The 22,202-nt window shown below is 37.7% G+C and overlaps 3 protein-coding genes and 1 long non-coding RNA gene across 7 annotated transcripts; 2 read left to right on the forward strand and 2 right to left on the reverse strand.

Annotated features, from left to right (window-relative positions):
- Window positions 1-296: 296 nt before the first annotated feature.
- Window positions 297-3,975, forward strand: LOC140875033 (type I inositol polyphosphate 5-phosphatase 4-like). 3 transcript variants are annotated; one of them, XM_073278573.1, is made up of 11 exons: window positions 297-571; window positions 652-782; window positions 879-966; window positions 1,204-1,272; window positions 1,418-1,499; window positions 1,596-1,700; window positions 1,780-2,389; window positions 2,457-2,650; window positions 2,775-2,883; window positions 2,974-3,122; window positions 3,211-3,975. In XM_073278573.1, exons 2-11 carry the CDS (start codon window positions 753-755, stop codon window positions 3,467-3,469), a joined length of 1,695 nt encoding a protein of 564 aa, XP_073134674.1. In that variant the 5' UTR covers window positions 297-571; window positions 652-752; the 3' UTR covers window positions 3,470-3,975. The 3 variants fall into 3 exon arrangements, with proteins under 3 accessions (XP_073134674.1, XP_073134663.1, XP_073134682.1); XM_073278562.1 differs by having other exon boundaries at window positions 297-782; XM_073278581.1 differs by lacking the exon at window positions 2,775-2,883 and having other exon boundaries at window positions 297-782; window positions 3,211-3,475.
- A 9,480-nt stretch (window positions 3,976-13,455) lies between these two features.
- LOC140876188 (FCS-Like Zinc finger 5-like) lies at window positions 13,456-14,978 on the reverse strand. Its single transcript, XM_073280076.1, has 2 exons — window positions 14,658-14,978; window positions 13,456-13,939 (listed from the first exon to the last, which is right to left on the reverse strand). Exons 1-2 carry the CDS (start codon window positions 14,921-14,923, stop codon window positions 13,807-13,809), a joined length of 399 nt encoding a protein of 132 aa, XP_073136177.1. The 5' UTR covers window positions 14,924-14,978; the 3' UTR covers window positions 13,456-13,806.
- A 1,838-nt stretch (window positions 14,979-16,816) lies between these two features.
- LOC140874576 (FCS-Like Zinc finger 8-like) lies at window positions 16,817-18,934 on the forward strand. Of its 2 annotated transcripts, none has more exons than XM_073277881.1 (2): window positions 16,817-17,255; window positions 17,371-18,934. In XM_073277881.1, exon 2 carries the CDS (start codon window positions 17,466-17,468, stop codon window positions 18,183-18,185), a length of 720 nt encoding a protein of 239 aa, XP_073133982.1. In that variant the 5' UTR covers window positions 16,817-17,255; window positions 17,371-17,465; the 3' UTR covers window positions 18,186-18,934. The 2 variants fall into 2 exon arrangements, with proteins under 2 accessions (XP_073133982.1, XP_073133983.1); XM_073277882.1 differs by having other exon boundaries at window positions 17,434-18,934.
- A 103-nt stretch (window positions 18,935-19,037) lies between these two features.
- LOC140874577 (uncharacterized) lies at window positions 19,038-21,452 on the reverse strand. Its single transcript, XR_012148149.1, has 3 exons — window positions 21,335-21,452; window positions 19,361-21,212; window positions 19,038-19,273 (listed from the first exon to the last, which is right to left on the reverse strand). It is a non-coding gene; the product is annotated as an uncharacterized lncRNA (long non-coding RNA).
- Window positions 21,453-22,202: the final 750 nt, after the last annotated feature.

Raw genomic sequence — 22,202 nt, forward strand, 5'->3', positions numbered from 1 at the left:
TAATTGATGATATTGAAAACCTTCCCAACTTGAATTGGCAAGTGAGAGTGCAGGGGCAGAGATCTGAAATCTAAGGACAAAAGGGGTGCGGGCAGCTTGGCGGGGTCCTGTCGTGTGGCTAGCAAAATTCACGGTGCTGTACTGCTATGTCTCCCTTATTTTGGGCCAGGCCCCCTTGAAATCTTGATTTGCCACCCAAGATACACACACCAAGCGCGTGCCTGTGTGTGTGTTTTTTTTCTTTATTTTTCTTGTTCTATCCAATCTGTGCAGTATTCACTTTATTCTCTCCAAAATTCGATACTTTGCTCTGTGCTCAAAACACAAATCCCCTCTATACCATACGACTAAACGCCATATCTCTACATTGTCTTTCTTGATCTTTGTCTTCTGCATTGTCCTGTTTCCCCCCCCTTTTTTTTCTTGATTTCATTAGTGTACGTGTCGTCAAATAACTGAAACATAGGCAAAATAATAACTACTGGTTTCTTGGAATTTGGCTTCGGATTTGCTTTCCTCGAATCAAAATGCCAAGAAACTAGATGGGTTTCCTTTGATTCCATCGATCAAGGTGGAAGTGCCTTCATATTCTTAATTTATCAGCTTTAACATTTGGATTATTATTTTTAATAAAAATTTGTTCTTGGAAAGAAAGACTGGGAATTTCTGACTGGCTGGTGATGAAGGGAGAGTAAAGGTTTGATCTTTGTTCATAGGAAAGCGGAAGGTGTTCGCATATGAGGCGGTGAAAAATGAGAGATGGGAACTCAAAGAAAAGCAAGGTTTGCTTGTTTGAACAAAATGGGATTTCTTGAATCTGCGGCTTCTGTGTATTTTTGTTTTTAAGATTTATGACGCTGGTAATTTTTTTGGGGAAGGTTTCATGGCCTAAAACACTGGTCAAAAAATGGTTCAACATCAAGAACAAAGCCGAGAATTTTCATGCCGATGGCAGCATTTATGGAGGTGATTTGCCTTCTTTAATCTTCTGGTGATACATTAATTTGTTAGCTATATGCATTTAAGGTTTCAATTTCCTTTCTTTTTCAACCTTCAATCTGCACCTACCACTGTTTATCTTGCACAGAAAAAAAAAATTCTAATTACAAAGATCTCTGCCACTATCAATCTGTTAAGATCCCAGATTTGTTGCATTCTTTTAATACTCTTCTGTAGAAACAGCTCTAAGTTTTTGCCTTTCAGGTTTTGACGAAGAATGGAGGAGCGATGTCTTAGAGAGGCATGCATGCGCTCTTGGTGAAAGCAAAACAGGTTAAAACTTTAGACAACTGTTTCTTTCTTTCTTTCTTTCTTTTATTTTTTTTAAAGGATAACAGTACTATTAGTTAATGTCTAATTAACATATGGAGATCAATTGGCTTAATTCCAATTTTTGTGTTCCCTATTGGATCGACAGAGAAACCGAACAACCAAAATTCTGATCAGCGCAGTAAGATTGATCTTGATACCTCTCAAATTACGGATATACAAAACTACAGGTATCTTCTTTTATTCTTTAGCTCATAAGTTTTAAGTTTCCCATTTAAAAGATCAAGATTTGAGACGGTAAGTTCCCGATCATTGCATTGGTATAGGATCTTCGTGGCCACATGGAATGTGGCTGGAAAATCGCCACCTGGTTGGCTAAATCTTGAAGAGTGGCTACACACCTCATCTCCTGCTGATATCTATGTTCTAGGGTGAGTTCTTTGTCTAAAAAAAATGAGTCCTTTTTAGCTTATGTTGAGTTTATTGTTGATGGAAGTTTACCACTTTTAGGTTTCAAGAAATCGTCCCTCTAAATGCCGGTAATGTTTTAGGCTCGGAAGATAATGGTCCTGCTAGGAAATGGCTAGCACTTATCCAGAAAACATTAAGGAGTCATCCCGGAAGCACTGGTGGCTATCAAACACCTTCGCCGGTTCCATATCCTGTAGTTGAACTGGATGATAATTTTGTTGGGTTAAATAGAGAAAAGGCTTACTCTCTTTCACATAGACGATCTTTCCAATCATTGAGCCAGAGCCTACGAATGCATGACGATGAGATTTCAAAGCCACATTCTAGTTTTGATCGTCGATTCAGTGTTTGTGATCGGGTGATTTATGGAAATAGACCAAGCGACTATTATGATCCAAATCTTCAGTGGGACTGTTACTCTGATGACGAAAATGGCCAGAGCGAAGAATACTCAACCATGTCTTACAGTGGTTCTATCTCTATGGATAGAGACAGACAAGCTGAGCAGTCAAGGTACTGTTTGGTTGCAAACAAGCAGATGGTTGGCATTTTTCTAACGGTATGGATAAAGAGTGATTTAAGAAAAGACCTTCGGAATCTGAAGGTGTCTTGTGTTGGCAGAGGATTAATGGGTTATCTCGGAAACAAGGTATGCTACCGTGGCATTATGATTCATGCAATTAATGTGTGTGATCTCATAAAATGATATTTTTCAGGGTTCAATTTCGATTAGCATGTCTTTGCACCAAACGAGCTTCTGCTTCGTTTGTAGCCATCTGAGCTCTGGAGAGAAGGATGGTGACGAGCAGAGAAGAAACTCGGATGTCATGGAAATTTTGAGGAAAACGAGATTTCCAAGAGTTCACGATGCAGGGAACGAGAACTCTCCTCAGACAATCCTTGAGCATGAGTAAGTTCTCTCACTTTGCTGCTAAGATTCAAAGCTATTTTCATAATTCTTGGAAATTTAGACAAAACTTTTTGTCTCTGGTTTTAGAAGTTCAATTATTCAATCTGTTTGTGTTTCCTTTAAGTCGAATTATATGGCTGGGAGACCTGAATTACCGAATTTCCCTCTCATACCCATATGCAAAGGCCCTGGTGGAGGTGCATAACTGGAGGGCTTTGTTAGAAAACGACCAGGCAAGCGAACTCAAAAGTATTCGCCATCCATCGCTTTACTGAATATTACTCAATCTGAGCCATCATTTTTTACTTTCTTTTTCGAAACAGCTTCGGATGGAGCAGAGACACGGGCGTGTCTTTACAGGTTGGAAGGAGGGGAGAATATATTTCCCTCCCACCTACAAATACTCGACCAACTCCGATAGATATGCTGGGGAAAACATGCGTCCTAAAGAGAAACGAAGAACACCAGCATGGTACTTAAATTTTTCATTCTGTTTTGTTGTGTTGATTATAAATCTCTTCCAAACAACGTTAATACGGTATGTTATTCTCGGATGAAAGGTGTGATCGTATACTGTGGTATGGCCACGGCCTCCAACAAATATCATACGTCCGAGGCGAGTCTAGATTCTCAGATCATCGGCCAGTGTACAGTATATTTACGGCAGAAGTGGAGTGCATAAATCGTGCCAGAATGAAGAAAAGCATCAGTTATTCCAGCTCTAGGATTGAGGTTGAAGAGTTGTTGCCATGCTCGAATGAATATGGTCGTATATACTTCAGCGAACCCTCGTTCAAGCACTTCCACTTAGGATCCTAAGTGGCAATATTTCACATTGTCAAATAAGATTGAAAGAGTGTACAGCTGAGAGCCCGAGCGGAACGAACATGCGTGGGGCGTTGGTCAACGAACTGGAGCAGTGCGTCGTTGCTAGTCGCCAACAAGCCTGGTTTTGGTATAACACTTTCGTTTCCTTTCCATGATTAACTAAGTCGTCACAATTTTGACAGGCTCGATTCATGAAAGAATATTCGTTATCGCCCCTCGACTTCCAGAAAGAACTAGAAAAATAGAAGTGGCAATCCATAATTCTTACAAGTTACAAGGTGATTTTACCTTGTAGGAATAACGTTAACCTATGACTCGATTGTATCACTTACACTTCTTAGATACTTGGTGTAAATACAGCAAAATTATGGACCCAATTATATATTTTTTTTCCTCAGCTCACATCCCAACAAATGTAGTCTGTAGACTGTAGAGTGGTCGTTTGTTTTCCATAGGCGTAATTAAACCTCTTGTGGAGTGCAACGAACGAATATGTGCTCAAATGTGGAGTGATAAAGATTAAGCAATTTTCTTGTTTGGTATTTGATTAGTGTCTTTCTAAATTCTTGAGTTTATTTTATTTACAACGGCATCATATTTAAAACAACCCTTTTTTTTTTCTTTTTTTTTTATTTTTCTTTTTTATAATCAGTTGAACAACAATTTTCGTAAAGAAGAAAAAGGCACCAAGGATGAAGATAGGCGGTGGTGAGTTCTGAAATGAGGGGCATACATTTGTGTATGATTCAGTGAATGGTTAAAGTGAAACATAGAACATACAAAAAATCAGGAGAAAATTAAATTTTCACACAAATCTATGGAATATTAACTGAAAATATCAGCTTTTTAAAAATAAAAAATAGTATTTATTATATAAAAAGTAAAATAAAATATTCCGGTTCCAATATTAAGTGGGACAGGGATGTTTGGCCGGTGCACCAAATTCCAAGAAGAGCAAGATGATCCAAACAAAGAGAGATGTGACCATTTGTATTCACCTGCTTCTCCCCGAACCCAACTTTAGTTCCCAACCATGAGCAGAGGATCCCAATTCAATTAGATTTCTTGTTTTAAAATATTACTAAATTAAATTTTAACATACTATTGAAAATACATGGTTGATATGGTAGCCATAAATTATTTAGTTTGTTATCGAATTCAATCAAATAGTTCGAATAAGAAAATTTTTCAACAAAAAAAAAAACGTCACTTTAATAACTTTTTTTTTTACCGAACAAATAAATAACTACTTTGGTAAACGTAATTGGTGAATTCACATAAAAGAATGTTAGTTCAATGGAATTAGATATCTCCATAATGGTATGATATTGTCCACTTTGGGCACAAATTCTCATGATTTTGATTTTGGAAACCCACCCAACAGGCCTTATACCAATGGAGATATAATTCCATATTTTAATCCATGATTTTTTTACTTAAACTTCCAATGTGGGACTTTTTTGGTCATCCAATGTGGGCCTTTGATTGACCATTCCTAATAATCTTCCAATGTGGGACTTTGGTTGATTATTCTTAACAATCCTCCCCTCAAACGAAGTTTCACCAGGCCTCCCCTCAATCCGTCCCTCCAATCGAGCCTACTCACCTTCAATGCGTTGCAGCACACGCCTTACATGAATTTCCGGGAGCGTCCCTCGAGAGCTTTTTCACGGATCTTTAATCGGGGTCTCAAACTTCTTCTCCATGAGTTTCCGAGGATTCCACCCAACATTTGTTTTTTTTTTTTTTATCATATCATGACTCATTCCCACAGACGGCGCCATTTTGCTGTTAATTGTTGAAGTATGCTTCTATCAGATTGAATGAGAATAGAGAAGAGATCGGATCGAATAGTACAGATCAGATGAGCTCGGTGTTCAGATGAGTTCATGGCCCAGATCGTATACTGGGATCAGATCGATATGATGGTCAGATGAGTCTTCGGATGAGTTCATGCAGATAGATTGCTCGAGTATTGTGACTCGGTTAGAAGTCAGATGAAGTGTCCGAGAAGCTATACGCTTGCAGGCGGATCGATGCAGATCGAAATACGAGGGCAGATTAGACTGATGAATGAAGGCTTATCGGGCTGGACCAGGTTGACTTTATATTTGGGTCGTAAGTTACTGTTGACCTAAAGCCCAAAATGAAAGTCGGTCTAATTCTCTATATAAGCAGATGAAAGCTGGCCGCAACGAAGGTAAGAAAGAATAACAGAAAATCAAAATTCTTCAGAATATATTGTGAGAGAATGAGATATTTCGGAGGAGAAAACTAAGCGTAGATTGTGACGGGAAGATTCAAGTATCAATAACTTGAATCGTGTCTGTATCTAGCTTGATAGTTTGTCTGAGTCCATCTCTGTAATAAGCTCTGTTCTTGAGCTTGAGTTGTTCTGTTGGTGATTAATAAAAGTGTTGTGTTGCTCTCCCGTGGACATAGGCAAATCTTTGCCGAACCACGTAAATACTTGCGTTGTTTATTGCTTTCGCGTGAGTGTGTGAGTTTGATCTGTGTGCGTTGGTTTTATCTGTTCTGGGATTGTGTTGTTGTTCTTGTGTGTTCGTTTGCCTGGTGAATTCTCGAATACCAAATTTCGGATTGATTCCTAACAAGTGGCGCCGTTTGTGGGAAACTAAGCAAAGATGGTGGGATCAATGAAGTTTGATATTGAGAAGTTTACGAGCAAGAACGATTTCTCGCTTTGGAGAATTAAGATGCGGGCAATCCTGATACAACAAGGATTGAAGGAAGCTCTTAAGAAGAAGGAGGAGATGTCTGATGAGATAAAGAACAAGGATGAATTACTCGAGAAAGCACACAGTGCAATTATTCTCTGTCTGGGTGATAGACCTCTTCGGGAGGTGGCCAGAGAAGAATCAGCAGCGGCGGTGTGGCTTAAACTCGAAAATTTATACATGACGAAATCCCTGGCTAATCGTCTGTACATGAAACAGAGATTGTATTCTTTTGTGATTAAGGATGAGAAGAACCTTGAAAACCATATCGAAGAATTCACCAAGATATTGGATGACTTGGAGAATATTGAAGTAAAGCTTGATGATGAAGATCGGGCTTTGATACTTCTGAATGCTCTTCCTAAAGCATATGAAAATTTCAGGGATGCTTTGCTATATGGAAGAGAACATACGATAACATTGGAAGAAGTTATGTCTGCTATTCAATCCAAGAAACTTCAGAGAAAATCGAACACAAACACTGAATCACATGGAGAAGGTCTTACGGCGAGGGGCAGAAGTGATAAGAGGACATCCAGTGGGAAATACAGGCCAAAGTTCAGATCGAAGAGTCAAGGAAGATACCAGAACAGAAACTTGGGTAATATGAAGTGCTATGCCTGTCAGAAGGTTGGACATCTGCGAATAGATTGTCCGGAAAGGAAAGGGAAGCAGCAGGAAAAACCCAAAGAAGATGGTACTCTGGCCGTAGCTACAGATGGATATGACTCAGCAGAAGTATTGGTGGTTTCTAAAGGTGATCAGAACCACGAATGGATACTGGATTCAGAATGCTCCTTTCACATGTGTCCTATAAGATCTTGGTTTGAAAAATTGGAGGAATCAGATCAGGGCATGGTGCTGTTGGGGAATAATCAATCATGCAGAATAAAGGGCTCTGGAAATATCAGAATAAAGATGCATGATGGGATTGACAGAGTACTCACCAAGGTGAGGTATGTGCCCGAGTTGAAGAGAAACTTGATATCATTGGGAACGCTTGATGCTCAGGGATATTCATTCAAATCAGGAGCAGGCAGTATCTCAGTGTCAAAAGGATATTTTGTTGTTATGAAAGCTGTCAAGAGGAACCTCCTGTATGTACTACTAGGTGAAACGATTATTGGAAGTACAGCAAGTATTCAGGAACAGCAAGACATGACCAAGCTATGGCATCTGAGGCTTGGACATGTAAGTGAGAAGGGATTACATGAGCTGTCTAAACAGGGTCTGTTAGGTGAAGATAAGATTGAATCACTGGAGTTATGTGATAGTTGTGCTCTTGGAAAATCAAAAAGAGTATCGTTTGGTCAAGAAATTCACACAACTGAGCAACCATTGGCCTACATTCATTCAGATCTATGGGGTCCTTCTCGGACAGAAACTCATGGTGAAGGCAGATACTTCATGTCTTTGATAGATGATTACTCAAGGAGAGTATGAATATTCATCTTAAAGACTAAGGATGAAGCATATGACAAGTTTAGAGAATGGCTGCTGACAGTTGAGAACAAGAGTGATCGAAGAGTTAAACACCTGAGAACAGATAACGGGCTAGAATACTTATCAAATAAGTTTGTCAAGCTATGCAAGGAGAAAGACATTACCAGACACAGAACAGTGGCAGGAACGCCACAGCAAAATGGCCTGGCAGAGAGAATGAACAGAACTCTTCTGGAAAGGTCAGATGTATGTTGATCAATGCTTCTCTTCCTAAGTCCTTCTGGGGAGAAGCATTATCTACTGCGTGCTATTTGGTCAATAGGTGTCCATCCAGTGCGATTGGTTTCAAGACACCAATGGAAAAGTGGAGTGGAACACCCGCATACTACTCAAACTTGAGGGTATTCGGATGTCTTGCATATGCTCATCTGAAACAGGACAAGTTGGAAGCAAGGACAGTCAGATGTATATTCATTGGGTATCCGGATGGTGTGAAGGGTTATAAGGTTTGGAACCTGGAATCAAGAGGTCCAAAGTGCTTCAACACCAGAGATGTGAAGTTTGATGAATCCAAACTGGGATATAAAATGAATACAGATGGAAAGGACAATCAGATCAGTGTGAATGATAAACTACCGATTGAGGTGGAGTCTTCTGTGCCAGATGAAGGGTCAGAAGAGATGCAAGATGAGATTGTGACAGCAAGAGATCAAACAGAGGATTTGAGCACTTACAATCTTGCAAGGGACAAAACCAGAAGGGAGATCAGAGCTCCTAAGAGGTTTGGTGTAGCTGATCTGGCTTGGTATGCACTTACAGTAGCTGAGGAGGTGGAGCATTCAGAGCCGAATAATTATGATGAATGTAACGCCCCGATTTTATCTTAATTGACTTTATTTGAGATAATCGGAGATTCCAGAGTTCAAGAGCCGACTTGATTTTGATCAGGGTCCTTTTTGCAAATTTTGGATTTTTGAGGGACTAAAACGCAAATTTGGACTTAATTAGATATTTATAGAGGCTTTGACTTTTCTCTTCATTTCATCTTCCTCCTCCTTCACGCCTCCTCCATTGAAGACGTTTTCCAAGTTCTTTGAGCTTCCAGATTTCTCCCCGAGTTCGATCCGTCCGTTGGAATTTATTTCTGAAGGCAGATTAGCGATCACGGCTGACAGAGCTTCGTTCTATCGTAAGTTTTTCTACGATCAGGTTCTTTCTAGTTTTTGGATGTTGTTAGAATCGTTCAAGATTCGAGTATGTTGATCTTGACAGAGTTCTGATCGTTTTTTCTCTGCCGGTTTTGAAATAGAGCGTCGTTCGGATTTGTTGTGAATTTTGGAAGATTATTCGAAAAGTTGAGTTTTATGATTTGTTAGAATTGGATTGTTATGGTGGAATGTTGATTGAATTGAGTCTATTGGATTGATATTATGCTGTCTGCATTTCCGGTTTGATCAGAATACAACAGTTATGCCGCCGGTTTGAGTTTTGGATTGTCTATCGGTTTGAATTGTTTGAGCCAAGCCTTCGATTGAGTTGTATGTTAATCTCGAGCCTTTATTACTTCTTGTACAGATTGATTTGAGGCCAGTGTAGTTGCGAGATTTCAGCTTTGTGCAACTTGGAGATTGGAGCCGGTATAGTATCGATTCTCTTATTATCGATTGAGAAAGTTTGATTGAATCTTGTTTGAGGAATCGTTGTTGTTTCCAGGTTTGGAGCATCGACGTTGTTGAATGAGGTAAAAGATGACTTAGATTGGAATGGAACGTGTGACTCGAATCCGACTTGATTCGAGTGTTCCGAAGAATCACATACTTGCATGTTATTTGCTTTTACTTGAATTTAGTTGATTGAGTTATGTTGCATTGCATTCATCTTGAGCCATGAATCCTTGATTTGAGTAGCGGGCAGGACGACCCTTTTTGATGATAGACGTTTTGGGGATTATATTGTGAGTGGCCTGGGTGTAGCCGTTTCACCTAGTGCTAGCATACTCCTTATAGTCGCACCAAAGTCTAGAGGATGGAGATACGTAGCACCACCTCGATCGGGAGAGTCGGTGAGTCGTTTACGTGATCTAGTCCTCGGGATCCCAAAAGCAAAAGCAGCAACTCTTTTGATTATCCGACTTGATAATCCCAGATTTTAAAGACATGCATTGCATTTATGCATATGAATTGAGTTTTAGATATGCTTGTGGAATTGCATGATTGTTAATTGATTATTTGGAAGTTGATGCATTTCGTTTGGAATGCTTGTCTGTTATTGCATGTTGTCTCTTTTTACTGGGAATATTATTCTCACCGGTTTTCCGGCTGTTGTCTTTGTTTGTATGTGTACTTGGCAACAGGTGGGGCAGGACCGAGTCAGAGGCAGCATGGTTAGGGGGTTGAGATGATAGACGTGAGGCTTTGTCGTTTTAGAAGTCAAATATGTAATCGAACTTAGATCATATTCGAACTTGTTTTGTATTGAATAAGCTAGACGAAAGCATGTTCTATTAGTTCGAGATTGTATAACTTTAGAACTACCTTGTATTGGAGTATGCTTGTGTATTAACGTTTTGAGTTGCGTTTTAATGCATGATTTTGAAATTGATGTATCGAATGGCTCTTGGTTGTAGTTGCCAAGCCATTTCTACTCTGTTCTGTTTCTGCTGCAGGGGGCGCCCGAGCTGCAGTTTTTAGCAGCCCGAGCGCACCCCAGTCTGAGCAATCCAGTAGCTTTGAAGATTAGGGCGCGCTCGAGCGGCGGTTTTTGACCGCCCGAGCGCACCCCCTTTTAAAATTTTTTTTCTTGCTTTGTGTCTTGGATCTAGTATGCTTATTTGTTGTATAAATCCAAGATTAGTGGTTTAGAACCGAGGTCTCACAATGAAGCTATGGCGAGTAAGCAGAAAAACAAGTGGATTGAAGCTATGAATGAAGAGATGAACTCACTTGAAAAGAATCAAACCTGGAAGTTAGTAGACAGACCGAAGCATCAGAAGACATTGGGATGCAAGTGGATCTATAAACAGAAGGAAGGAAATCCTGGTACAGATCAGATCAAGTATAAAGCAAGATTGGTTGCAAAGGGTTTTGGTCAAGTAGAAGAGATAGATTTTAATGAGGTCTATTATCCAGTGGTCAAATATTGTTCCATCCGGATTATGTTAGCACTGGTGAACCAGCTCGATTTGGAGCTTGAGCAGATGGATGTGAAAACTGCATTTCTACACGGTGACCTGGAAGAAACCATTTACATGGAACAACCAAAGGGCTTCATACATCAGAAAACCCAGAACAAAGTCTGCTTACTGAGAAAATCATTGTATGGGCTGAAGCAGAGTCCGAGGCAGTGGAACAAAAGGTTTGATGAGTTCATGATTGATATTGGTTTTGTGAGAAGCCAATATGACAAATGTGTCTATCTGAAGAAGGATAAAATACATGTTATCTTGTACCTACTGATTTACGTTGATGATATATTGATTGCAAGTAAAAGTAGGACAGAGATATCATCCTTGAAACAACAGCTCAATACAGAGTTTGAGATAAAAGATCTGGGCGAAGCGAAGAGAATTCTGGGCATGGACATAGTGAGAAACAGAAAAAGGCAGGAGATTCATCTGAGTCAGAAGAACTATTTGAAGAAGGTTGTTCTGCGGTATAACATGAATCAAGCAAAATCTATCTTGACCCCTCTGGGACAGCATTTGAAGCTATCTGTGAATCAATCACTTGAATGTGAGGAAGACAAGATGAAGATGGCTGGTATTCCATATGCTAGTGGAGTGGGGAGTCTCATATATGGAATGGTGTGTAGTAGGCCTGATCTGACATACGCAATCAGTGTAGTGTCGAGATTTATGGCTAATCCGGGAACATATCATTGAGAAGCTCTGAAGTGGATTCTCCGATATCTCATAAATACTAGTGAGTTGGGATTGAAGTTTGAAAAACAGCAAGATGAGATTGATCCGGTAGTTGGATATGTGTTCAGATTTTGCTGGGAACTTAGACACGAGAAAGTCGTTGACTGGTTATGTGTTCACCTTTTATGGCACAGCGATCACCTGGAAGTCAAATTTACAGTCAGTGGTTGCTCTTTCTACCACTGAGGCAGAATTCATAGCTGTTACCGAGGCCATAAAGAAAGGATTGTGGTTAAAAGGCATGATAGCGGAGTTGGGTATAAAACAAGATCAAGTAGTAGTACACTGTGACAACCAAAGTGCAATACACTTGACGAAACATAAGTCTATCATGAACGATCGAAACACATAGATGTGAAGATGCATTTCGTGAGAGATGTGATTGAAAAAGGAGATGTGATCCTTGTGAAGATAGCATCAGAAAAAAACCCTGCAGATGCTATGACAAAGTCACTGCCGTATGCTAAGTTCAAGAAATGTTTGGACTTAGTTAATGCGGTGATTGGAAATTAGCCAAGGAGACTAGGATGGAGAGCAGCATTCAACCTGAAAGAATCAAGGTGGAGATTGTTGAAGTATGCTTCTATCAGATTGAATGGGAATAGAGAAGAGATCGGATCGAATAGTACAGATCAGATGAGCTCGGTGTTCAGATGAGTTCATGGCCCAGATCGTATACTGGGATCAGATCGATATGATGGTCAGATGAGTCTTCGGATGAGTTCATGCAGATAGATTGCTCGAGTATTGTGACTCGGTTAGAAGTCAGATGAAGTGTCCGAGAAGCTATACGCTTGCAGGCGGATCGATGCAGATCGAAATACGAGGGCAGATCAGACTGATGAATGAAGGCTTATCGGGCTGGACCAGGTTGACTTTATATTTGGGTCGTAAGTTACTGTTGACCTAAAGCCCAAGATGAAAGTCGGTCTAATTCTCTATATAAGCAGATGGAAGCTGGCCGCAACGAAGATAAGAAAGAATAACAGAAAATCAAAATTCTTCAGAATATATTGTGAGAGAAGAAGGAGAGATTTCGGAGGAGAAAACTAAGCGTAGATTGTGACGGGAAGATTCAAGTATCAATAGCTTGAATCGTGTCTGTATCTAGCTTGATAGTTTGTCTGAGTCCATCTCTATAATAAGCTCTGTTCTTGAGCTTGGGTTGTTCTGTTGGTGATTAATGATTAATAAAAGTGTTGTGTTGCTCTCCCGTGGACGTAGGCAAATCTTTGTCGAACCACGTAAATACTTGCGTTGTTTATTGCTTTCGCGTGAGTGTGTGAGTTTGATCTGTGTGCGTTGGTTTTATCTGTTCTGGGATTGTGTTGTTGTTCTTGTGTGTTCGTTTGTTTGGTAAATTCTCGAATACCAAATTTCGGATTGATTCCTAACAAAGAATTTGACAAAATAAACTAATAAAGGCAATGCCGTGGTGAAACTACGTAACGTTCACTCCATGGGCAAACTTAGAATTGGTGTAGAAATGAAATACCATGATGATAACGTATGTGTATGATGTTCCCATTAGGCTAAATGAAAAAAATTTAGCAATTGATCGATCGTTATAGAATCAACATGACTACAGCAAAATTCTCTCGGGTTGCGGTTTACGGTTTGATCGATGGATTTGATTCAGAAGAAATTTGAGGAATTTTGTAACCATAACACTCGTCTACTAAAAACTGAAAACGCCCCAGTTTCCTAGACAGTGATTCATCTACCAAACTACCATTGCATGACGAAATGTTGCGGTGTCACTGAACTCTCGTCCAAGATCAGTGCCATTAAAAAAACATGTCAAAGCAATAAAATGTCTAGCTTGCTAAGGCATCATGAAAGCAAAATGCAGATGAAACAGATACTCATGCTTTAGGTAAAGTTTAAATGCCTGAGCAGATCAAGGTTATAACATTTAATAGTACCACGTCTGAATTCCGATTAGCTGCTGAAACAAAAGAGGTACACCTAGTTCTACCCTCTTGTAAATATGCTAACATAGAAACCTGGATATAAACAGGGGTTTTAACTTTTACGGTGAGTTCTCCTAGAAGCTGAAAACAGCTTTTCTGTTGTAATGTAATATGAAATACCACTAAGACTAATCCTATCCAATGCAGAAGCATAAACCGATCACCAAAACATTGACAGCTGTATGCATCTGTAGTTAGTATTTGACGATTATGTATGTGACGTCGTTCGCATTCGACTCGATCATAAGAACAAGACTAACCCTTCACATTGTAAATCCCCGGGCCTGGAACTATCTTCTCCCGGGGATTTCCTGATTGTCTCTCCACCAATTGGTCTTTTGCAATTTGAAAGTCCCGGCACTCAGCAGAGCAAAATGCACAGAGGTTGCTGCATCCAATTGAACACAGATTGGGCAATTCTAATGCATAGAAATATATATAATCTAGAGGATCTTGGGCAGACAGTTTTGTATATGACATTCATAATAAGAGGTGCATTAATAAAGCAGACAAGTAAAATGATCAAATCCCTTGATAGTGCCAACAAATTGATTCATCAAGTTTCTGCGGCAATGTTGGATTAGACAAAATGGGATTTTATATCTTTGATCAAATGATGACACGACAAAGATAGATTATTTTCAAGTTGAAAACTTTTGATCACCATATCAGAGCGCTTAAATCCTGATGAAGAAATAAAAATCAGAATATCAAACATGCAAATAGATTCTTGGAGGGCAAACAGCATATAGCATATAAACTGAATGATCTTTCACGATCCTCTGCTTTCAGGCGTAAAGCCCCCGCAAAAGGGGTAATGTAAATAAATATTCCTCTTTTTTTAAAAGACTATTAATTTTACATAGGGGAGACCAAGTTAATTGACTTATAAGACGATAAACTCCTTAGTAATCGGGAAGCAATAGAATAGGAAGATCAAAAAAATGGATAAACAAAGTATACAACAGCGAGAGCAGAAAATGTATCTCTAACAAAGTCGAAGCATAAAAAAAAAAATACAGTTCCATGATCTTTTCATACTATTCAGAGTTAGAAATAAATAATCAATCATCAATTACACACAATCCCTAGCAAGTTCCCTTTACCTATACATGAAAACCTCCGAGTTCTGCGCTATCCGCTTCTGGCAATAGTGACATTTCTCCAGAAAACCGCCCATTTTAAGCTGATCGGATCCGCCAGAACTCTGATGCACCAGCGGTGAAACGGCGTTCACAATCTTCGGCTGTAGCTGCTCGGTTTCAGATGGCTTCATGGCCTTCGCCGGGCTAAGGGAAGAAGAGGCGTCGGTTTCGAGAGGCGTCGGATTTTGAGTGGATGAAGCACCGTTTCGGCTGCGCTTTCCCCGCATTTCACCGGAGCAGAAGCTGAGTTAGGGTTTCGTACACTTTCGTGTGTTGAAACAAATCAAGAGTGATGAGCGAAAGTTGGTGACTAGAGGCAGCTACCCAATATATATATATGGCAAATCGTGTCTCCTTTAAGGAAACAAGACCCGATTTTGACCCGATATGGGCCGGGTTTTCTAGATATGTGGAGCAGGGAAATTGGATTCTATAAAATATATTCATCGAAAAATTATTATTAAGTCAAATTAAAAAATTTCTTATCAAATCTCTTAACAACAATATCTATATTCATAATACGGATCGATCGAGTCTATATTTATAATTAAATAATGTTTTTAGTATTTGATCGAATTGAATAGAAGATTTGAAATAAAAGTAAGTGTTTTTTGTGTTTTTAAAAAATCTCTTAAAGGTCGCGTAATATCTGTGTTTTAATCATGTTGTCAGGTCTGATAATGTAGTAGTCCATCATGTTGCTTGTTTTGTTTATCCCTCCCATTCATCCTTTGTATTGATAAATGATGAGTTTTATTCTTGGTTGGTTAAGCTTGTAACACAGAATCTCAATCAATAAATTACAAGTTTTTCCTCAAAAAAATCACTTAATTTTTGTAAGGGATCATATCCACACAACTAATGAGGTCGTTTCAAAATTAGATTCAGATAACCTACTATTTCCTTTTCACATCACGTACAAAAAAATTTCACCCTATTATCCTAATTTTATCTTTTTTAAAAAAAAATTCAATCTCATCTATATCTATATTTTAAAATTTTTAGATAGTGCACACTACTCTTTACAAAACATATGAAATATCATTAACTTAAAAATAACAAAAAAAATCATATATAAAGCATGCATTAAGTGAAGGACACTAATATATATAAATATGAAAATGATTAATTATGTGGACACTCAGAATGCTAGTAAAAAAAGAGAGTTGAAACACTTTATCGTTCTACAAGATGTTAACGTGACCCCATGATATACCAAAAACAGGCTCCTAGAGTATCATATGTATATTTGTATTAAATAATCGGTCATAACATTATTCTAAACCTTCTTAAGTTATGTTTGATTTAATGTATCAGAAACTGTTATGTATTTGATGATTGGCGTGTGGTTTTAGGTAAAGCATCATTTTCTAGTCTTACATCACAAGAATTCATTGGCAATTAATCTTCAATTTACATGGACGTTTATCTGCAAATAATTGATTTGTCATAATTGAAATTACCAGTCTTTGACTTAGCCTACTTTTTCATTTAATACTGCACATTTCGAATCATATATAATATAATTTTAAAAATGTTTCATCATTTAAAATAAAATCCATTAAAAACTTTTTTAATGAATATATTATTGATTAATTGTGTTTAGATTAATTAAAGAAGTACCCGTGAGTTTAATCATATGCAAAAGTGCTGTTAGATTAAAAAAGAATCAATGGAGTAATGGTTTGTTCAATTATTGTAAGTGGGAATATTCACATTTACAATCCTTTTAAAAAAAAAAAAAAAATCACATTTACAATCTTGACTCTAGAGCTTAAAGTTGCACATATATAATTAATATAATAATATGCATGTGAATGGGGTGCATCAAGAAAATGACTTGCGCAATTATATTTTTTATTATTTTTCTCAACAAAACAAATACTACAATCCAAGAACCAGTTGAAATAATTCTCCACAACCACTCAAAAAAAATTTATATTATACCAGAGTATTTTGCAAATTGGATGGTTTAGATCAATTTAATTGATATGAAGGAATTATTTGTTTATTAGGTTAAAAAAAACTTCGATTTTGAACATTTTCAAAATTTATATAAGATCGAAAATATTTTAATATAGTAATAATATAAATCAATATTTGGCATTATAAGCCTTTAAAATGCCACATAAAAAAATCTATATTGGCTTCTTTTTCTCTCTTAGTTTTTTTTTCAGATTCCCTGAAACTCAGTAGCAGTAATGAACCTTAAAAATCCTAAAATAGCATCTGTTTGCTGAATCTGATTGATCACCAAACCAAAGCATAGCCTCTTGAATTTGTTCTCTCTTTCAATGGTCTTATGATGATGAATAAGTTAAGGTTATATCAATCCAACCACATAACAGAGAAAAGGGAAACAGGATTGGGCCTTTCTTCCATTCATCTATCACTGTTCTAAAAATGGAAGCTCATGAGATTCAAAGTTTGCTCGACTTTTTCACAGATTTAATAATTAAAAAATCCCAACTTCTTACAGAGAAAAAGTTGAAGTCTGTCCCATTTTTCATGTGCTGCTTCAGGAATCAGTCATGGAGTGAATAAAGTCACAGATTCCAGGTTTGCTGCTGATCTTTATTTGTAAAAAAGTTTCTTTTTTTCCCTTTAATTTTTGATCCAGTATGGGTGATTGGTCATAGGTGCTTCTTGAACTATATCTTGGAATATTTTACAGTTACTTTGCAGAATCTTGAGTGAAATTTTAGTGAATGGATTGATTGTTCATGCTGAGGAACAGATCAAGAATTGTGACCTTGAAACAAAGCTTTGATGGCTGACCAAAACTCATTCCCTTCTACTGAGACCAAAAAACAAACACCATCTTACTTGGGTTCTCCAAGATTTTTCAATGGGCTTCTGTCCAAAATCATTTCAGATTCAGAAAATACTGTAGACAGTCCAAGTTCGGTTCTTGACCCCCAGAATTCACCCGATTTTGTCCATACAATTTTGTCAGGAAAAAACTTGTCAAGTACCCTATCCTCATTGCCTGAAATCATCAGCAAAGGTTCAGGGGTTAAGCTAGAGCCAAAAGCCTTAGGACTTGCCTTGGTTGACTCCATAAACGAACAAAAAACTGATGAAAAAATCTCCAAACCAGTAACCAGAATGGTTCTATTTGGAGCAAAGCTTAATGTTGAAATTCCCAGCACAAAATCCCCACCCGAATCACCTGATTCTCTGGGTGATTTCGGAATCAAGACTCGTGAGTCTAAGGTGTTTAGCCCGTCTTCCAGCACCCCGGTGAGGGAATTTTCGAGGCAGCTTTCTCTGAAAGAAATGGAGATGTGTGAAGATTATACTTGTGTGATATCTCATGGACCTAACCCAAAAACAACTCATATATTCGATGATTGCATTGTGGAGAGCTGCTGCGATAATGATCCTGAATTGTTTGGTATCAAGAAAATGGAAAATGGCTTCGAAAGCAGTGTTTTGGAATCTGAATCCCTGGATTTCTTGTCTGCTGAACAAAGCAAAGATGATTGAACTAACAGGTTTTTGACACCAAAAGTTTATTGAATAATGAATGCTTGATTGCAGACATGTGAGGAATAGGGGGCAAAGGTTGATTTGCTCAAATCATATGGAATTTATTTATAATTTTTTTTTTTGAAATTTCAAATTGTTGTTTCGGAATGTTTGATGACACGGGACAAGACACGTCCTTCAAATGATATGTTGCTACAATCCTTGTATCTTGGGAATGCTTATTCCTTGTGCTTGCAAGGATACGTGTTGCGTTAAAAGTTTAAGTGCTCTGAATTGTACGAAAATTTTTGTTTCCAGCCCCAAACATCAGTTTCTTTGCTTCAATATTTGAGACATTGACAGCTGTTAACAGAGAATAAATTTGTACGAGGGGAGAGGAAGCTTTTGTAGCCATGAAAGGAGTTGTCAAGAACAAATGAAGAATCCACATAGATTATGCTATTCACATACATGTAGCTTCGACATTTTCTTTGCTTCTCTTTGTCGCTTTATGATAAACTGAGCATCTTCAAAAGGAATTGATTTTTACACAAAGAAGTCCATCCAATGACTGATCAATGCGAGTACCCAACACTAGACTACCTAAACAAAAAACAAATCTTATATCTCATATACAATTTTCTCACAAATATAAATATTGTTTCTGGAAATGCATAATCTGATTCCATATGCACGAGAGCAACCCTGTACCAATCTGCTCTCATTTCTCGGTTTTTACCTGTTTTAGTGAAGTCTGATTGTTTCTCTAGTATATCTTTGTAATACAAATAAACGGTTAACAACAGGCGAGATGTGCATCTACAGTCATACACGATAGGCAACCGTTAGTATCAAATTGGACAAGAAAAATACAAGCTGGGAAGTGAAGTCCTTTGAAACATGCGTCCAAAATTATTACAATACGGACTAAATCAAACTGCATATCCAGATAATAGATAGATGATAGATCATCTTCAGACTTCAGATACAAAGACTCGATACAAGACAACTGAAAAACCAGAACAAACTCATAAATATGGCTACAAAGATAAGCGATAGGATAGCTACTGGCACAGTTCTTCAGCCCATTCTTTGATCAGAATAAACTGGCAAAAACAAGGAAAAAAGGTGTAAGCCCGGACATGCAACACATCGAGAAAAAAAATATTCTGTAAAATTGTTGAAACAATTACCTGAGAACCAACCGCTGAGTATGATCAACAATTCCCAATGACAAATGGAATTATGATGAAAAGGATCTGATATACCTCATTCTCAACAAAGATATATAGGTGACGCATATCGAAATTTGGATCAAGACTTAGCGAATGCTACAAGCACAAAGATTAACTTGTCCCTACTTTCCTCACCTTTTTTCTTTCAAAAAACCAGAAAAGATAGAGAGGGGCAGAAGACATCTTTGCATAACAAAGATACAGAACTACAGAAGTTAAGGATCTAATCTCACACAAAACAGAAACAGGAGAGAAGGATATAGAAACAAGAAAGAAAACCTACGACCTCAGAATTTGGATGAAGGGAAAAATCAAAAGATACTTATGTGGGCTGAAACTAAAAAACAGGTCCTAAAGTTACAGGTAAGAAGGCTGTAAAACGAAATCATGGTTGCAAGCGGAAGGAAAGAAATTAATATTAATATGAACTGAAAAGGAGGGGAATAACAATAAATAATCCTGAGAGAAAGTCACATTGGAAAGCTCAACCGTCGCCCATCCAATAACATGCAGTCTCCTCAAAGTTATACATATACTCGTTTGAAAGCAAATACGAAACTGAGTTCATTATATCCATCACTGTTCTACACCAGCTTGACATCTAAAATCCTGCCCTTTCCCTTAAAAGATCTTGCCTTTCCCATATTATCAATGTCTGCCAACCAAACTCATTAATAAATCCAACATCAACCTCCAAAGATATCCAGAAATAGCTGACCAACCAACCATCACTTGCTCTTGAACAGCCACAACCATCACTAAGTAGAATCTCAAAACACTAGAAGTCTAGAACTAACAAGTTACTCCTGTCAACGGGCTTTATTTCTAAAACATGAAATACACTACTCTAAAAGTACGAAAGTTTATTTATTTACAAAAGCACAGACCGCCCCAGATACTTCTTCATTCATCAGAGATATCAAGATTTAGCATGCGACGGAGTGTCGATGTCGCAGAATCCGAAGGTCCACACAGATCGCTTGGGAAGGGTCTCCGCTCCCTTGTTGGGGAAGCAGGTGCAGATTTTGCTATAGGGCGCAAATCGATCTTAGAGGCTGAGGAAGGCAAGTCAAGGGAAACTGTTCTTTTTGGCCTTAGGGAAAACTTAGGCATGGGTAAAGAACTTGGGGGAGGTGAATTGGAATATGCAGGCCCAGCCCAACGCTCGGAGAAATGCAATTGATCTCCAAATGACCGCTCCTCATTTCCAAACTCAATCTTTATTGGAACCGGAATCGAGATGCTTTTTGCGTTACTTTTAGGGTTGTTTTTTTGCTTATAAACAGCTGAAGGAGGGGTTCTGGGTGAAAAAGAAGCAGAAAATGCCCTATTGATAACTGGGATCATTGAGCAAGATTTCAACGGCGTAGGACGTGACCCAGTTTCCGAATGGAATGTCCGGCAATTGATGCCACGAAAGCCACTAGAAGGCGGAGATCCAAACGACCCAAAGTTAGAAGCAGTATGACCACGGTTTCTACCATAATCCCGATGCTGATTTCTTTGATGTGAAACTACCAGAGTTTCCATTGAATTCAACTGTACACTGAATTAACTCAATCTATTTCTCGTCTGTCAAGTAATCTCAAAAATAACCCAAACTAACTCACGGATCTAAACAAATCAGCAGCTGAGAACACTAAAACTTACAACACATCAAGCAACCAGAATTTTAGATCTTCTCCATAACCACCAGAATCTACGCAGATCAACACTCGTTTCATTAAACCTCACGCATACCTCGAACATAAATGAATCCGAATTCACCACAACAACCGCAACTCAAATTCTTCACTGTCTTCGGATCTAGCTAAACAAACCGAAACAAAATTTTTTTAAAAAAAAAAACCACAACGAAATGAAATACAAAACACACAGCACACAAAAGCAAAGCATGAATAAATCTTGCAAAAATTAAATCGAAGAAGTTACCGTTTGACTGAATATTTCCGAGATTGGAGCCTATGGTTAGGTGAAATGAGAAGTCAGATTTTTCCTCTCTCCAAGTATGGGCTTTTGTACCGGTGAACTGTGAACATGTATGTAGGTTATGTACGTACGTATTATCGGGAAGCATATAAATATTCGGATCTCAAATTCTTTATCAAGTGTATTTAAATCTCATTTTAGGCACGCCGTGCACCACGTACGTAGTTGGCGTCGCTGTCGCATTTACTAAATTAGCCCCTCCTTTCGTTTCAATTACGAGTTACCACCGCCGTTACATTAATTATGTTTTTATTTTTATTATATTATCATCAACAAGGTGAAAAAAAATTGTTTTGGGTCATTTTTATTATATTTTATTTTTTATCCCCGCGATTTTATCATTTATGTAGTGAAAATTAAATTTAATCACTTTGTCAAAAAAAATTAAATTTAATCACATGTTTATCATTTTATTATTTGACAATAATGATCATTAATTTTTGTAGAATGTTTCTATTATATTATACTAGTATCTTATTTCTATGTTGTGCGAGATATTATATTATACTTATTGATAAAAATTTAAATGTATACATGATCACGTACCTATTTTTTATTCAAATTTGAAATTTGATCAAATTTTATTATTATTTTTTATTTAATTTAATTTTTTGCATACATATATATATGAAAAAATTTATAAATACTATATACGATAATGTACAAATTTTTAGTCTAAAATTTGAAATTTGATCGAATATTATCATTAATTTTTAATTTTGATTAATTTTTTGTGTTCATATATATATATATATATATATGTATGTGTGTGTTAAATTTTTTTCAATGTCATATTTTGACTATGTATAAA

Source organism: Henckelia pumila, chromosome 1 (assembly GCF_033568475.1).
Source record: "Henckelia pumila isolate YLH828 chromosome 1, ASM3356847v2, whole genome shotgun sequence".
NCBI classification, from domain to species: Eukaryota; Viridiplantae; Streptophyta; class Magnoliopsida; order Lamiales; family Gesneriaceae; genus Henckelia; species Henckelia pumila.

Bases quoted from the DNA above. Each gene is read 5' to 3' on its own strand.
- LOC140875033 (XM_073278562.1), top strand. From the start codon at position 753: ATGAGAGATGGGAACTCAAAGAAAAGCAAG. The intron at 1,273-1,417 runs GTTAAAACTTTA...TTGGATCGACAG, and splicing joins TCTTGGTGAAAGCAAAACAG to AGAAACCGAACAACCAAAAT. The intron at 2,390-2,456 runs GTATGCTACCGT...GATATTTTTCAG, and splicing joins TGGGTTATCTCGGAAACAAG to GGTTCAATTTCGATTAGCAT.
- LOC140876188 (XM_073280076.1), bottom strand. From the start codon at position 14,923: ATGCGGGGAAAGCGCAGCCGAAACGGTGCTTCATCCACTCAAAATCCG. The intron at 13,940-14,657 runs GTAAAGGGAACT...AATTGGATGCAG, and splicing joins TCGGAGGTTTTCATGTATAG to CAACCTCTGTGCATTTTGCT.
- LOC140874576 (XM_073277881.1), top strand. From the start codon at position 17,466: ATGGCTGACCAAAACTCATTCCCTTCTACTGAGACCAAAAAACAAACA.